The 15,765-nt window shown below is 43.5% G+C and overlaps 1 protein-coding gene across 4 annotated transcripts in view; it reads right to left on the bottom strand.

The window, feature by feature from the left end:
* Nucleotides 1–15,765, bottom strand: part of KATNIP (katanin interacting protein) — a 465,431-nt gene that overhangs the window by 110,096 nt on the left and 339,570 nt on the right. For 3 of the 4 annotated variants that reach the window (XM_063934228.1, XM_063934227.1, XM_063934226.1), the window contains exon 20: nt 9,895–10,060. In XM_063934228.1, the coding sequence (XP_063790298.1) occupies nt 9,895–10,060 (166 nt within the window). Of the gene's footprint in view, nt 1–8,317; nt 8,430–9,894; nt 10,061–15,765 lie in introns of those variants that run through there. The other variant, XM_063934229.1, reaches the window with a different exon arrangement.

The following is a 15,765-nucleotide window of genomic DNA, read 5'->3' as shown; positions in this document are numbered from 1 at the left end:
GCTCATCCAATGTTCTTCGTATGGACAGCTGAACCAGGATATCTTTGATCGCCTCAGACAAGCCTAGGCGGTATTGGCTTCGTAGAGCTGGATCATTCCATCCTGAGTACACGGCCCATCTGCGGAACTTCGAGGAATAATCTTCTGTGGCCCGTTGGCCTTGGGACCAGGATCGTAGTTTAGACTAGGCCAATGCCGCCCGGTCTGGATCTTCGTACAGGAAGCCAAGTGCAGAGCAATACGCCTCATCGGAATGTAATGCAGCATGAGCCCGCGGCAGGCTAAAGGCCAAAGTCTGAGGATTCCCCTGGGGCAGGGAGATGATAATCTCGACACACTGTGTTTCTGACCCTGAGGAGAGAGTCCGGAGTCAGAAATACAACTTACAACTCTCCCTAAAGTTCAAGAACTTCTCCCGATTACCAGAGAAGTGATCTGGGAGATTGATCTTGGGTTCTCGAATGGCTGGCGGAGTGACCAATGCTCGTACGTCTTCTACCCGAAGGGACAGCTCTTGAACCCTTTGGGTAAGTGCAGAGATCTGGGATGCAAGGACTTGCGCTGAATTTTGTGCCTGCTCCATTCTGGATGCCTAGGTGATCTCTCCTAAGGTGGCTGGTTATGATGTTACGGTTGTCAGTAACCAGACAACCAAAGATACCTGTATGGAGAGAGGCAAGGTGAAACTCAAGTAAGAAATGGTGACTTTATTGTCACAAAAGAACCTGGACACAAATAATAATCACTCAGAGTCAAAAGCAGGAGAGACAGCTGAACGCCGATGATGCAGCTGATAATCATTTAGAGTTCAAAGCACGAGAGACGGCTGTACGTCGATGATGCGGCTGAATGCCGGTGATGATAAATGAAACGTAGAGTGACTATTGAGCTGAGGAAGTGGTTAGTGAGTCTATATTACAGCCAGGGAGCCAGTATAATAGTTTGTAATCAAACAGTGTGGCAGTTCTGCTGATGTATCGGCTAGTGAGCCGGTCTAGTAGTAAGTATACAGAAGGTGCAGCGATTGCGCCAATGTTGCAGCTAATGAGCAGATATTGTAGTCTATTAGTTGAAGGTGCGGCGATTGCACCGATGTTGTGGTTAGTAAGCCGGTATTGTAGTTTGTTTGCTGAAGGTGCGGCGATTGCACCGATGTTGCGGCTAATGCCGATATTGTAATCCGTTTGTTGAAGGTGTGGAGATTGTGCCGATGTTGTGGCTAGTGAGACAATATTGGCGTTCATTTGCTGAAGATGCAGCGATTGCTCCATTGTTGTGGCTAGTAAGCCAATATTGTAGTTTGTTTGCTGAAGGTGCGGCGATTGCGCCGATGTTGTGGCTAATGAGCCAATATTGTAGTTTGTTAGTTAAAGGTGCGGCGATTGTGCCGATGTTGTGGCTAGTGAGCCGACATTGTAGTTTGTTTGATGAAGGTGTGGCGATTGCACCGATGTTGCAGCTAGTAAGCCAATATTGTAGTTTGTTTGCTGAAGGTGCGACCGGAGGCCGGAAATGCAGGATCTAGATGACCGCCAGGCAGATCTGGAAGATGCAGGTACACAATCTGGAGCTCACTGCAGGTGAAGTATAAGGTTTCACCAACCTTCAGATGAAAAAGGTGCCACTCCAGCAGAGCGGACTACTGGAAGGATTAAGCAATAATCTCACTGGAACTTGCAGGCCAAAAAGACTCTGTAAAGTCTGACATTAGAGACAGTATAACCAGGACTGAGTACAGGGCTGGCAGTAACTTAAAGAAAGCAGGGCCCAATCAGACAACTCCTGGAGAGTAATTCTAAATCAAAGGCATGCGTGTACCTGCTCTGCAGACAGACAGCTAATTACTTAGTGAACACATGATGAGAACACACAGGGAGGCAGAAAAGACCAGCTAAGATTTAGGAAAACAGAACAATGTTTGAAGCCATAACCCGTGGCAACAAATAAATGGGACCTGCCAGCAAAATGATTCGCTACCTGCGGATCCTAACATAAACACAGGAAAACAAAGAGGAGAGATGCAAAATGTAACTGAAGTGGGGAATGTGTAAGAAAGGAGGCACTATAGAAGGAGGCTGTATAGAACACATGGGTAGATAAAGGGTTGCTTGAGAATTCAGCAAATAATTTGTATCAGAACATATTAATAACAGGGATGTGACTTTTGTCACACATTTCAACCATTCTGTCTCATTAGATGGCACTAGAAAAAGTGCCCATTGATGCATCCTGATTGTGTGATTCCATCCTAATAGTTTGGGTTACTGATAATGGAATGTGCACTTTGTTCCATATTTTGACTATCCAGCTGTATATTCAAAGACAATGTTTTTTTGTTTGTACCTAGCAAAACCTTGGAACATATAATCTTGTAGCATAAATGTCGCTTATTACACACGTTCTCCTGCACAAGACACAATAGTCAATGGTATAAATTGCTGAATAAGCAAATACTAATGCTAGGTGTTATAAACTTTTTTTAATAACCATATTTTAAGCAATGTTGCTCCTTGCTGACTAATAAAGTAAAAGATAATTAAAGGCATTCTACGTATGCTATAAGTTAATGGAGTGTCACCACCTATTACACCTACACTTCTCCCAGTGGGACACACACTATCCTCATTACCGGGAGTGAAGATTGCAATATACTGCCCATACATTTCTTTGATTATTTCAGGACTAGGAGAAAAGGGCAGGGGTTCCCTGGAACCGACTACACTTTATGTTAGGAAGCTAATTTTACTTTTAACTGCTTTGAAGCTTACCTTAAGCTACATATATCTCTGATAATTGCCTATAGATACAGTGGTGTTTGAAAGTTTGTGAACCCTTCAGAATTTTCTATACTTCTGCTGAAATTTTACTTAAAACTACCTCAGTTTTCACACAAGTCCTGAAAGTAGATAAAGAGAACCATATCAAACAAATTAGACATACTCGTTTTTTTATTGAGGAAAATGATCAATATCACATATCTGTGAGTGTCCAAAGTATGTGAACCTTAAAGCTTAGAAGATATTTTGAAGGTGAAATTAGAGTCAGGTATTTTCAACCTATGATATGACAATCAGGTGTGAGTGGACAACCTGTCTCTTTAAAAGAACAGAGATCTATCAAAGTCTGATGTTCACAATACATGTTTGTGAAAGTGTATCATGCCACAAACAAAGGAGATTTCTGAGTTATTGATCCTCAACAGTCTAGAAAAGGTTACAAAACCATCTTGATGCTCAACAGTCTAGAAAAGGTTACAAAACCATCTTGATGCTCAACAGTCTAGAAAAGGTTACAAAACCATCTCTAAAGAGTTTGGACTCCACCAATCAAAAGTCAGACAGACTGTGTACCAATGGAGGAAATTCATGACCATTGTTACCCTCCACAGGAGTGGTCAACCAACAAAAATCACGCCAAGAGCAAAGCATGTAATAGTTTGCAAGTTCAAAAAGTGTCACAATCCTGACCTCTTCCTCCATGTACTAAGTGTTTCCTTATACCTTACCTCTCGTACTGCAGTGTTTCAGGATTTATCTTAGTCTTGTTTAAGCTCCATACAGACTTCAGCTTCCCAGCTACAGCAGGTGTTTGTATTAGAAGATGCTGACAGATTGTGCACCTGAGATTTCTCTGACTATGAAGTTTGCAGACTACTGATTATAGCAGACTTAGCATCCAGCTAGAAGTGCTAGACCTGAACTGAAGAGTTCACGTGGAGGTATTGTCTCAATTCCCTTTGCAAGTTCTTAATGTACTCCACGCCAGAGTTCCCTCCAGAATTGGAGAAGGACACAGCCATGACAGTTTGGATCAATGATCAGTCAAACACCAACTGGAAGCCAGTATGTGATCATAAAATACCACCAACCAATCCACAGTCACCCAGGGGTATAAATATCCTGCAAAAGCACTTCCTGATGCCAGCGCTTTGTTGTCTTCTACAGATCTGTAGGGATTCTCTCTGTTAGCTATCTACCTATGGACTCCTGTGCTGTGTTTTCTTAGCACCCATTGACTCTATCCAGTAATCCTGAACCGCTGGCTTTAGTCCAGCAAACCAGTCTTGCTCCACAATCTGGAGCTCAAGTAATGCAGTCGTTTCCCGGCTATCCTGCAAACCGATCTTGCTATACAGTCCAGTTCAGAAGTACTGCAGCCAGTCCCGACTATCCTGCAAACCGGTCCTGCTACTCAGTGTTGCAGTTCTAGTTTCCAAGCCTCAGTATTCAGTATCCAGGCTTTCTGAACTTATTGTTTCCAAGCCACAGTATACAGTCTTTCAGCAGTTCATTTTTTCAAGCCTCACTTGTTTCAGGCTCAGTGTGCATGGCAGGATTGCAAGGAGAAAGCCGCTGCTCTCTAAAAAGAACATTGCTGCCCGTCTGCAGTTTGCTGAAGATCATTTGGACATGCCAGAAGGCTATTGGAACAATGTTTTGTGGACAGATGAAAGAGCTTTATGATTTAAATGAGAAGAACTTTGTTTGGAGAAAGGAGAACACTGCATTCCAGCATAAAAACCTCATACCATCTGTGGAACATGGTGGTGGTAGTATCATGGTTTGGGCCTGTTTTGCTGCATCTGGCCCAGGATGACTTGTCATCATTGTTGGGATAATGAATTCTGAATTATACCAGAATATGCTAAAGGAAAACAATGAGCTGCATATTAAGTGAACGTGGTTCATGCAGCAAGACAACGATCCAAAGCACACAAGTCATTCAACCAAAGAATGGTTAAAGAAGAATAAATCAAAAGTTTTGGAATTGTTAAGTCAAAGCCCTGACCATATTTCAATCGAAATGTTGTGGAAGGACCTGAAGCGAGCAATTCATGGGAAGAAACCCACCAACATAACAGAGCTGAAGCTGTTTATATGGAGGAACGGGCTAAAATTCCTCCAAGTCAATGTTCAGAACTAACTTACAATTATCTGTTACACATTATTCTTTTAATGGTGTCTGCTTATATTTTACTTTATAAATCTGTGTGTATTTACTCAATATGCGCTATTTGTCATTGATAACTTTGTGTTAAGAGCCCGACTGGGAACAGTATCCACTAGTAGGTCCAAAAGGGAACAGCTTGAGAATTTAGTAGAGTATCCACAAGACCCAGAACCCCAGTACAAAACTGTAGCAGTCAGGCTGTGCAGACACAGATCTGACACTCTGTTGAAAGAAAGAAGGATTTAAATAGGGTGCCCAAACAGAGAGGGATAAGCCCATAGAAATAGGGCTGATAGAGAGGCACACTGCCCAGGGTTACTTAAACGGACTCCAACAAGATGACAGACACTAGATGCCAACTAGGAGAAACCGATGGCAGTATAGCTTGCTCAGATGAGCGTCACTGGACCACAGGCTGGTCGTTGCCGTAGGGACTATAACCAAAGAGAACAGAGCACACAATAAGGGATGCCAGCCAGCACCACAATGCCGCCATCATGCTTTGAGTGGCTGTGCTCTGAGGTGAGTGACATTAATAATCTCATGTAACCCTAACCCTGGCAGCGCAGGGTTAGCAGTAGACTATGGGAGGGTTAGGGTTAGGCACTATGAGAAGGGCTAGGTTATGGGAGGGGAAGATAAGTTTAAGCACTAGGGAGAGAATTAGGGATATATTCATCGCCAGAAGCACCACTGGGTCTACCGAAAGCCATCACCAGGTCACCGTACCCGGAAGTCACTACTAGACCACAAGGGACATTTGTCAACATTCTAATCATATGGACATTTCATCGGTGTAGACATGATGAACGTTGATAAAGCATGTCAACATTTCCACCATGATGTTGACATTATGAATGTCAACAAAATATACTACACCCATCGGACTTTATTATGATTCATTCTGGAAACCAGTCTCAAGCCGACATAACATTCACTTATTTCTACTGTATTCTTCATAGTTTCTCACGATTTCCCAGATTTTAATATACAGTATCGCTCAGTTTAGCCATTACGCACTGTATTTAAACAAATTTTAATGAAAGCTAAAGAATTATTAAATTATTTTTCTGTGATTCATACAGTAGTCCGTGCACTAAGGGCCAAATTCAATTAGCCGCGAAAAGCCATTTTCGCTGTAAAAAAGGCAAAATTATCACAAATCGCTTATAGTACCTATTCAATTGTCAGCAAAAACGGATTCACGGTAATTTTACTGAAAATTTAAATTCACCAGCTATGGCCAGATAAAAAGCTGGGAAAAAAACACTTTTTTGTAATTTAAAAATGTTGGGATTTGGTTCAGAACTCATGGAATACCCCCATGAATGACTAATTAGGTATTTAAAAGTTTTTAATTATTTTTAATTGGCCAATAATGACATGTCAGTTTTGGGGTGAAAAAGTGCAAAAGATGGAAATTGGGGTACAAGGTATGGTGTTCTTTATGAGTGGGACAAGTCTTTTTATGCTTACAGGTGAGAGTAATCTTTATTTTTGGAACGTTTTATAAAGTGGTGTAAAATTACCTAAATATATACTTATACCCACTTTAATGTACCCCCACTTTAATTTTAGACCTTATTTTGATGAAAAACACTTGCTTTCTATAAATTTTTTCCACTTTTTTTTTTTTTAAAAGCATATAACAGTCATTTTACCCAATTTCCAGTTTAAAGGGGGGTACTCACGGAGCGATATTCTAAGCAATCTGACTAGATTGCTTAGAATATCGGCAGGATCGCTCCGTGTGTAGCCCCTTCGGCGATAGCGATGCGCGGCCCCGCACATCGCTATCGCCGCTGCTAGATTGGCCTGCATGCAGGCCAATCTAGCGGGTCGCTCACTTCACCCGCTGGGTGAAGTGAGCGGCCCCCCCGTCTCCCCCCGCACGCTCAGCACAGATCGCGCTGTGCTGAGCGGCAGGAGAGATGTGTGCTGAGCGGTTCGCTCAGCACGCATCTCTCCTTGATCGGCCCGTGAGTACTGGGCTTTAGTTTAGTTTTTTTAGGGGGTACAGGCAGATTTACCCATTTTTCACTTTCAACAATTTTCACGTAATTCAGTTTTCGCAAATTTGCAATTGAATAGGCAAATCGTAGGAGCAAATGGCAATCACAGTAAATTACTGTGATTTTCAGGTTAATTGAATTTGGCCAAAGTTGTGATAACCAAATAATTTTTCTTTTTGAGTTTAGGTCATATTCAGATTCTGATTACCTGTGTAGCACCTCCATACAGAATTAGAAGTTAATATACAAAATAACTAATATTATTAATGGTGGAGATGTTTCCCTTTCTGAAGTGCTCTATATATAGGTGTTTAGTAGCATTACTCGGATATACATCATATCTATTATTATGGTTAATGATTCTTCAGGCAAAAGACAAAACTAATTGGGCTTTGCCGCATACATATACTACAATGTAGTCCAGAAACATTCTTTGCTTATTTATGCTATTTACTGGTGTTGTGACAGCTCTGTCATACATCATATGTACCTGCTTCACATCTGCAGCACCACTCTGCAGATCCCTAATCTGACTCCCCATATCCTCTGGAACCCAATCCAAATGACTCATCTTCACAACAGATCTGCCCTTGATTTGTGCCTTTCCTCCTCTCTGATACACTGTTCTCCACCTTTAGAATTCTCTACCACGCATGATTATACTTTTCTTCTCAAGCCATAAAATCTTTAAATGATCTCTGAATCTCTGCCTACACTACACACTCCATTCTACGCTTCACCTTTAGATTAGCTCTCATGAGCAGGGTCTTCCTATACTATGTTTTATATTTTGTCTACCTTGTATTTTGTCTATCCGGCACTATGCATTACTTTAGTGCCTTAAAGATTAAGAACAACAAAAACAACATATAAAACTGTCAAGAAGATGCTAGGATGAGCTATAGAAGAGAGAAAGAAAGAGCAATACATTTTATAGTGAGCTCTGTAATCACACTAAATGCCTCTATTCTACTGACTTCAAAATCCTGGATGTTTGCGTGTAAACGTGCAAAACCTGGTCAGTGTAAACAAAAACTACCCGTGACCCTGACCATGCTCCGGACCAGGATCACAGAGCTTGGACCCGGGAATTGGCCAGGATGATGGACATATCAATTTCCTGGATAGCAGTGGAAAAGGGGTATTATTAGGACCTTCAGACATGGTAGGGAATCATTGCTGTAACAAGAATATTTTTTTACATTTATACCTTAACATTTTCATTTAAAACAAATTACAAATGAAAATAGGGAACAGTAAGGATCCTATATTGAAAGGTACCTACATATATTGGCATCTGGCTCCAGTTATAATTGCCGGAGGGTTGCAGGATTTTGAATAACAAATTCATATAAGCTGAAGTATGATTAAGATATGTAATGTATGAATACAAAAAAATGGGTTATTGATAATGTTCACTCTAAGTTTTTCTCAAACAACTGGCGTAATATTGTAGCATCTGTGTCCCTAAAACATGGAACAGGAATAGTATCAGGCATAGTCTTCTTTCTACTGCAATAATAGGCTGTGAAAAAGCTGCTAGGGCCAAAAGCCACCCAAATACAGTATGTTGCCAAATTGAAAGATAATCCTGGTGCTTAACACTCAGGTGAAAGTAAGGTTTGGTCCACATGTGGCCACCATTAGCGCAGTGCACCTATGAGCCACAAGCACTAAATTGCGTAAAACCTATTGTACTATAGTATTATACTGTATATTTAAATGGTCTGGAAAAGATTTTTAGCATGTCATCATAATGGTGCTTAAAGGCCAGTACTGACAGGAGAGATGTGTGCTGAGCGATCTGATCTTAACAAAGACCACTAAGCACACATCTCTTCCCCCGCTCAGCACAGCGTGGTGTGCTGAGCGTGGGGGGTGGACGCGGTGGGCCGCTCACTTCACACAGCGCTGAAGTGAGCGACCTGCTAGATTGAGCCTGCATGCAGGCCAATCTAGCACCAGCGATAGCGCCGTGCGGGGCCGCGCATCGCTATCGCTGGGGGGCATACACATGACAGATCCGTGCTTAAAATCTAAGCAATCTTGTTAGATTGCTTAGATTTTTAACACAGACCTGTCCGTGTGTATCCCCCTTAAGACAGGATGTCATGACAAACCTCGTTAACTGAAGTAGAAAATGGAAACACTTAAGAAAAGAGAATTTTGGAACAATCACATTCATATTTTAGATAATACACTGCTTTTCAGGTGGTCAGGTTGTTGTTTTTTTTAGAGACAATCAGAATTCTCTTTGTCGCTGCAGTTTCTGGTATTTAACATATTTACGGGGGAACTCAATTGGCACCAATAATTTTCCGGGGCAAAAAAATGGGCATTTCAATTTTATTTAGTTTTGGGTAATTCATTGGAGCCTGAAAAAATTATCTGTTTTCGGTCAAAAACTTGTAGAATCCATAACAAGTTCACGGACCTATGTGCTTTCACTGCCCGTTCGCGAAAACGAGCTAATTATCTGGGATTATTTATTGGAGCCTGCTGAGGTCCCGAAAAAAATCCCTGATAAGTGCTGCAGGTAGCTGCGCTTTGGGGCTAATTAAATTCACCCCTTACTGTAAAACTAATGCAAAACACACAAGTGTTATTCAGCAGTGCACTTAGATCATCTGCTTCCTTTGTTAAGCTAATTACCTGACCATCAATAAGTGAAAACAATTAACTAGAATTTTGGGGGGGATTGTACCTGTAATCTGTCATGAATAAAAGTTACACAAAAATAACAGGTCATACAATTTCACTTCGGTAGATCACCTAGAAGTGTCATGAATGTCCTATTATTGCCATAATTGCTATTTTGTTTTCTCCAAAAAACAACATTTTTAACTCTGCATGATGTTTGTATTTGTTTTAGTGGCCCTGTGAAAGTTTTACATTATTCATTTACAACGCCAAATGTGACAAAAACAATTACCCCTCTATATGTGTCTTCGGGAGACTTATTGTAATTCCAAAACCTAAGTCCTGCAATAGGTTTAGTATCATCAAAATTGATTGTGATTGTGTGATTTTCTCCACAGGTAAATGGGATGAGCCACATGTGAGAATCTTCACTGGTTATGTTCACACCATCAATAAGCCTAGAAAATAAAAAAGTTACGTTACAGAAAATGAAGCACATTTTTTTTTATCTCAATATTGAACTTTTTCCAAAACGATTTTTAGAAAACAAAGTACAAATCAGATGTTTATATATAATAACAATGATATAAACCAGTTGTGTACAAGGAAGAGCAATAAGTCATGTTAGGGTGACTGTAATCATTTGACTCTAAATCAGTAGGTTATAGATCAATGGGGTGACCTGGATAAGGTCAATAGGTTGACCACTATTATTCAACACTGACATGGTCGACATGGAAGAAAGGCTGACACTGTGAAAAGATCGACATGAGATTGTTACATTTTTGGGAGGTAGTTTTTTCTGTAATATGGACAGAAACCCCAATAAGTGCACCGCGTCCCCTTGCATGACTCGCTTCACTCTCCATGCTGCTGGAAAGGTTATTATTCCCAATTGTAGTCCATGTGGAAGGGAAAGTATAAAAACGTTAAAAAATAGGATTTTAATTACCTACCGGTAAATCCTTTTCTCGCAGTCTGTAGAGGATACTAGGGTCCATTTAGTACCATGGGGTATAGACGGGTCCACTATAAGCCATGGGCACTTTAAGAATTTGATAGTGTGGGCTGGCCCCTCACTCTATGTCCCTCCTACCAGACTCAGTTTAGAAAATGTGCCTGAGGAGCCGGTCACGCTTATGGAAGCTCCTGAAGAGTTTTCTGCATTTATTTTCTCTGTTTGTTATTTTGAGGCAGGGCTGGTTGGCACCAGCCTGTCTGCTTTGTGGGACTTGGGGGGGGGGGGGGGGGGGGGAGGGAACCTCTTGAAGGGTTAATGGTCCCGTTCCCCGCTGACAGGACACTGAGCTCCTGATAGAACTATTCGCAAGCCGCACCACAGCGAGCGTACATTCCCGCAGCATGCCGCCACCTCTAACAGAGCCAGAAGAATGAAGAGTGGCGAGACATGGGGCCTCATTCCGAGTGGATCGCTCGCTAGCTACTTTTAGCAGCCATGCAAACGCATGGTCGCCGCCCACGGGGGAGTGTATTTTAGCTTTGCAAGTGTGCGATCGCATGTGCAGCCGAGCAGTACAAAACATTTTGTGCAAAACAAGACCAGCCCTGTAGTTACTTATCCTGTGCGTTGATTCTAGTGTCAGAGGTCCCGGAATTGACGTCAGATACCGGCCCTGCAAATGCCTGGTCACGCCTGCGTTTTCCCTACCACTCCCAGAAAACGGTCAGTTGACACCCATAAACGCCCTCTTCCTGTCAATCTCCTTGCGATCGTTTGTGCGAATGGATTAGTCGCTACAAGCATTGCACAGCAACGATGCTGTTTGTGCTCGTATGACGCGCGTGCACATTCCGGTGCATACGCATGCGCAGTTTTGCCATTTTTTTACCTGAACGCTGCGCTGCGAAAATCGGCAGCGTGCGATCAACTCGGAATGACTACCGGACATACTTTGAGAGAAGGACAGATAAGGATAGTGTTGAGATTCTGAACCAGAACACACAACAAGAGGAAAGCCAAGCTAACCAAACTTTAAACAGGAACAGCAACGGCTGAACCAACAATACTTAACCAAGTAACAGTGCAGGAAGAACGAAGCACTGGACGGGCGCCCAGTAACCTCTACGGGGAAAAGAATTTACCGGTAGGTAATTAAAATCTTATTTTCTCTTACGTCCAGAGGATACTGAGGTCCATTTAGTACCATGGGGATGTACCAAAGCTCCCAAACCGAGTGCTGAGGTTCCTGCAGAACTGATTGACCAAACTCAAGGTCCTCAGAGGCCAAAGTATCAAAATTGTAGAACTTAGCAAACGTGTTCGAACCTGACCAAGTAGCTGCTCGGCAGAGCTGTAAAGCCGAGACACCCCGGGCAGCCGCCCAGGAAGAACCCACCGACCTAGTAGAGTGGCCCTGTACAGATTTTGGACACACCAAACTTGCCGTGGAATAAGCATGCTGGATAGTAAGTCTGATCCAGTGTGCAATTCTCTGGTTTGAAGCAGGACACCCAATCTTATTGGGATCATAAAGAACAAACAGCGAGCCCGTCGTTCTGTGACGAGCTGTTCTTTTCACATACACCTTCAAAGCCCTCCCAACATTCAAAGACTTTGAAGTAGCAGAGGTGTCGGTGACAACCGGAACCACAATAGGTTGGTTGATGTGATACGCGGACACCACTTTAGGAAGAAATTGCTGACGAGTTCTGAGTACAGCTCTGTCCTCATGGAAATTTAAATAGGGACTTTTGTGAGACAAAGCCCCCAGCTCCGACACACGTCTTGCGGAAGCCAAGGCCAACTGTGTGACAGTCTTCCACGTAAGATATTTTTACGTCCACCTTCTGTAACGGTTCAAACCAGTCCGATTGGAGGAACTGCAGCAGCAAATTGAGATCCCAAGGTGCCGTGGAAGGCACAAAGGGAGGCTTGATGTGCAGAACACCTTTCAAGAACGTCTGGATCTCAGTGAGAGAAGCCAATTGTTTCTGAAAGAAAATGGACAAGACCAAAATCTGGACTTTTATGGAGCTTAGATGCAGGCCCATATCCACGCCTGCCTACAGAAAAGGCAGGAAATGTCCCAGATAAAATTCCACCGCAGAATAATGTCTGCACTCACACCAAGAGAAGTATTTCTTGCAAATACGATGGTAATGCTTAGACGTTACCCCCTTCCTGGCTTGGATCATAGTTGGGATAACCTTGTTGGGGATCCCACTCCTGGCTAGAATCAGCCGTTCAACTTCCGTTCAACTGCCGTTCAACGGCATGTCAAACGTAATTATGTTCACTCCCTGTTTGCGGAGTAGAAACATCATCTCTGCCATCACCTTGGTGAACACCCTCAGTGCCGTGGAGAGACCAAATGGCAGGGCCTGGAACTGGTAGTGACAGTCCTGCAGTGCAAACCGGAGATAAGCCTGATGAGGTGGCCAGATCGGAATATGAAGGTACGCATCTTTGATATCCAGAGACACTAGGAATTCACCCTCCTCCAGACCTGATATCACCACTCTCAGAGACTCCATCTTGAATTTGAACACTCGGAAGTACGGGTTCAAAGACTTGAGGTTCAGAATCGGTCTTACCGAACCGTCCGGCTTCGGTACTACGAACAAGTTGTAATAGTACCATTTGTTTAGTATATGAGATGCAACTGGAACAATGACCTGAGTCTGTACCAGTTTTTGGATGGCATGCTGTAAAGTTATACTTGCTTCTTGTGGAACTGGTAAGCCTAACTTGAAGAATCTGTGAGGTGGGAGCTTTTGGAACTCCAGTCTGTAGCCCTGGGAAATAAGATCTATGACCCAGGGATCCTGGCACGAATTTGATAAGATCTGACTGAAGAATTGTAGTCGGGCTCCCACCTGACAGCCTTCCAGGTATTGCGGTCCACCGTCATGCCGAAGTCTTTGAGGAAGCAGAGCCTGAGCTCTGTTCCTGAGCACCTGTTGTCGCTGGGTTGCGTGGTTTACCTATTGCGCCGCTGGAGGACGTAGAAGCACCACTGGATTTGCCCTTGAACTTGGCCATCCGAAAGGACTGTAACTTAGAAGCTGAATAAGTCTTCTTGGTGAGGGGGGATGCGGAAGGAAGATATGTAGACTTACCCGCAGTAGCTGTGAAGATCCATTTGTCTAATTTATCTCCAAACAAGGCTTCTCCTGTGAATCGTAGGCCTTTCACGCCTTTCCAGGAGTCCGCGTCAGCAGTCCACAGGTGTAGCTACAAGCCCCTGCGTGCCGACACTGCCATAGTGGTGGTGCGTGCATTAAGCACGCCTATTTCCTTTATGGCTTACACCATAAAGTTAGCAGAGTCCTGTGATTGTTGCAGGAGTAAGACAACATCCCCCCCCTAGATAAGGAAGCTAACCCCTCAATTAGGTTACCTGACCATCTAGCAATGGCTTTAGTGATCCACACACATGCAATAGTGGGTCTTTGGGCACATGCAATAGTGGGTCTTTGGGAACTGTGTACAATGATTTGAGTGTAGTCTCAATTTTACGATCAGCCGTGTCTTTCAGGGAGGCTGCACCAGGAACAGGAAATACAATTTTATGTGACAGCCTAGCGACTGATGCGTCCACTATCGGTTGATTTTCCCATTTTTTCCTATCCTTCAGAGGAAAAGGAAAAGATGAGAGCAACCTTTTAGGGATCTGAAACTTCTTATCAGGATTAACCCATGGTTCTTCAAACAGGGTATTCAATTTCTTTGACACATGAAAAGTAACTGAGGACTTCTTTTTTACATTAAAATAAGATTCCTCACACTCCTCTGACACCTTATCAGGAATATGCAGAACATATCTGACAGCATCTATAAGAGCATCTATTCCCTATGACAGAGCTGCATCCCCCCCCCCCCCCCTCTGAGCCCACCTCCCTCTCCTCCATGTCTGACCTGTCAACGTCAGACTGCAGGATATGGGCCAGAGATCGCTTTTGCGCACAAATGGGAGGGGATTGAGACGCTGTCTTGGGGACTGAGTCTCTGTTCATAAACTCATCCACAGTCTGTTTTAAGTATTGTGTCTTTCTCATTGCAGGACAATTTTGTAGAAAGAGTGGAGATTATTCCTTTAAGAGAATTAACCCACTCCGGTTCAGCCCCGCTATTCTGTGAACCCTGAGTACCCAGTAGTGAGCCCTCTGGTGAAGAGGACCACTCCGCTGTATAAGAAACACACTCTTTGCCTGACATAATGTAAATGTGTCAGCGCACACACACACACACACACAGGAAAAGGTTAAGCACAAGTAACCCACAAAGAGCCATTCAGGGAGACACAGAGTTGTTTGGAGCCAGCCCCCACCGCGCCCTTACCGCTAATGCCAAGCTTAGCCGGGTAGCAGACTAAGTTCCCTGATAGGGGATTTAGTTACCTAATAGTCGCACCCCCCGGCTATGACCCCATAATGGCCAGCGCCCCGCTAACCGGGACGCCGGCTCAGTACTCGCCACTCTTCATTCTTCTGGCTCTGTTAGAGGTGGCGGCATGCTGCGGGAATGTACGCTCGCCGTGGTGGGGCTTGTGAACAGTTCCCTCAGGAGCTCAGTGTCCTGTCAGCGGGGAACGGGACCATTAACCCTTCAAGAGGTTGGGCCATCCCCCCCCCTAAGTCCCACGAAGCAGGCAGGCTGGTGTCAACCAGCCCTGCCTGAAAATAAACAGAAAATAAATGCAGAAAACTCTTCAGGAGCTTCCATAAGCGTGACCAGCTCCTCGGGCACATTTTCTAAATGGAGTCTGGTAGGAGGGGCATAGAAGGAAGAGCCAGCCCACACTATCAAATTCTTAAAGTGCCCATGGCTCCTAGTGGACCCATCTATACCCCATGGTACTAAATGGACCCCAGTATCCTCTAGGACGTAAGAGAAATAAAAACACATTGTAAAAAAGGTATGTCGACCTTTTCATGTGTCGACCTGTCCCAAGTTGACCTTTTTCACATGTCAACCTTGTCCACGTCAAACAATAGTGGTGGACCTACCATCTGGGTACCAAATCTGTATATATAGGCTATCATACAACTCTTTGCCTGTGTAGAGGCTATATATTATGTTCTTAATTTATAGATGAGATATATAAAAGGAAAGAGGCTTAAAATCGGATAAGTGTATGTTGGCACAGCTTCAGCCACCAGCACCAGTCAATTGCACGGACACATCACAGTGTTTTAGTCA

Source organism: Pseudophryne corroboree, chromosome 7, assembly GCF_028390025.1.
Source record: "Pseudophryne corroboree isolate aPseCor3 chromosome 7, aPseCor3.hap2, whole genome shotgun sequence".
In the NCBI taxonomy this organism is placed as follows: domain Eukaryota; kingdom Metazoa; phylum Chordata; class Amphibia; order Anura; family Myobatrachidae; genus Pseudophryne; species Pseudophryne corroboree.
The sequence above is the reverse complement of the archived record's forward strand: the minus strand, read 5'-3'. Positions and strand labels throughout refer to the sequence as shown.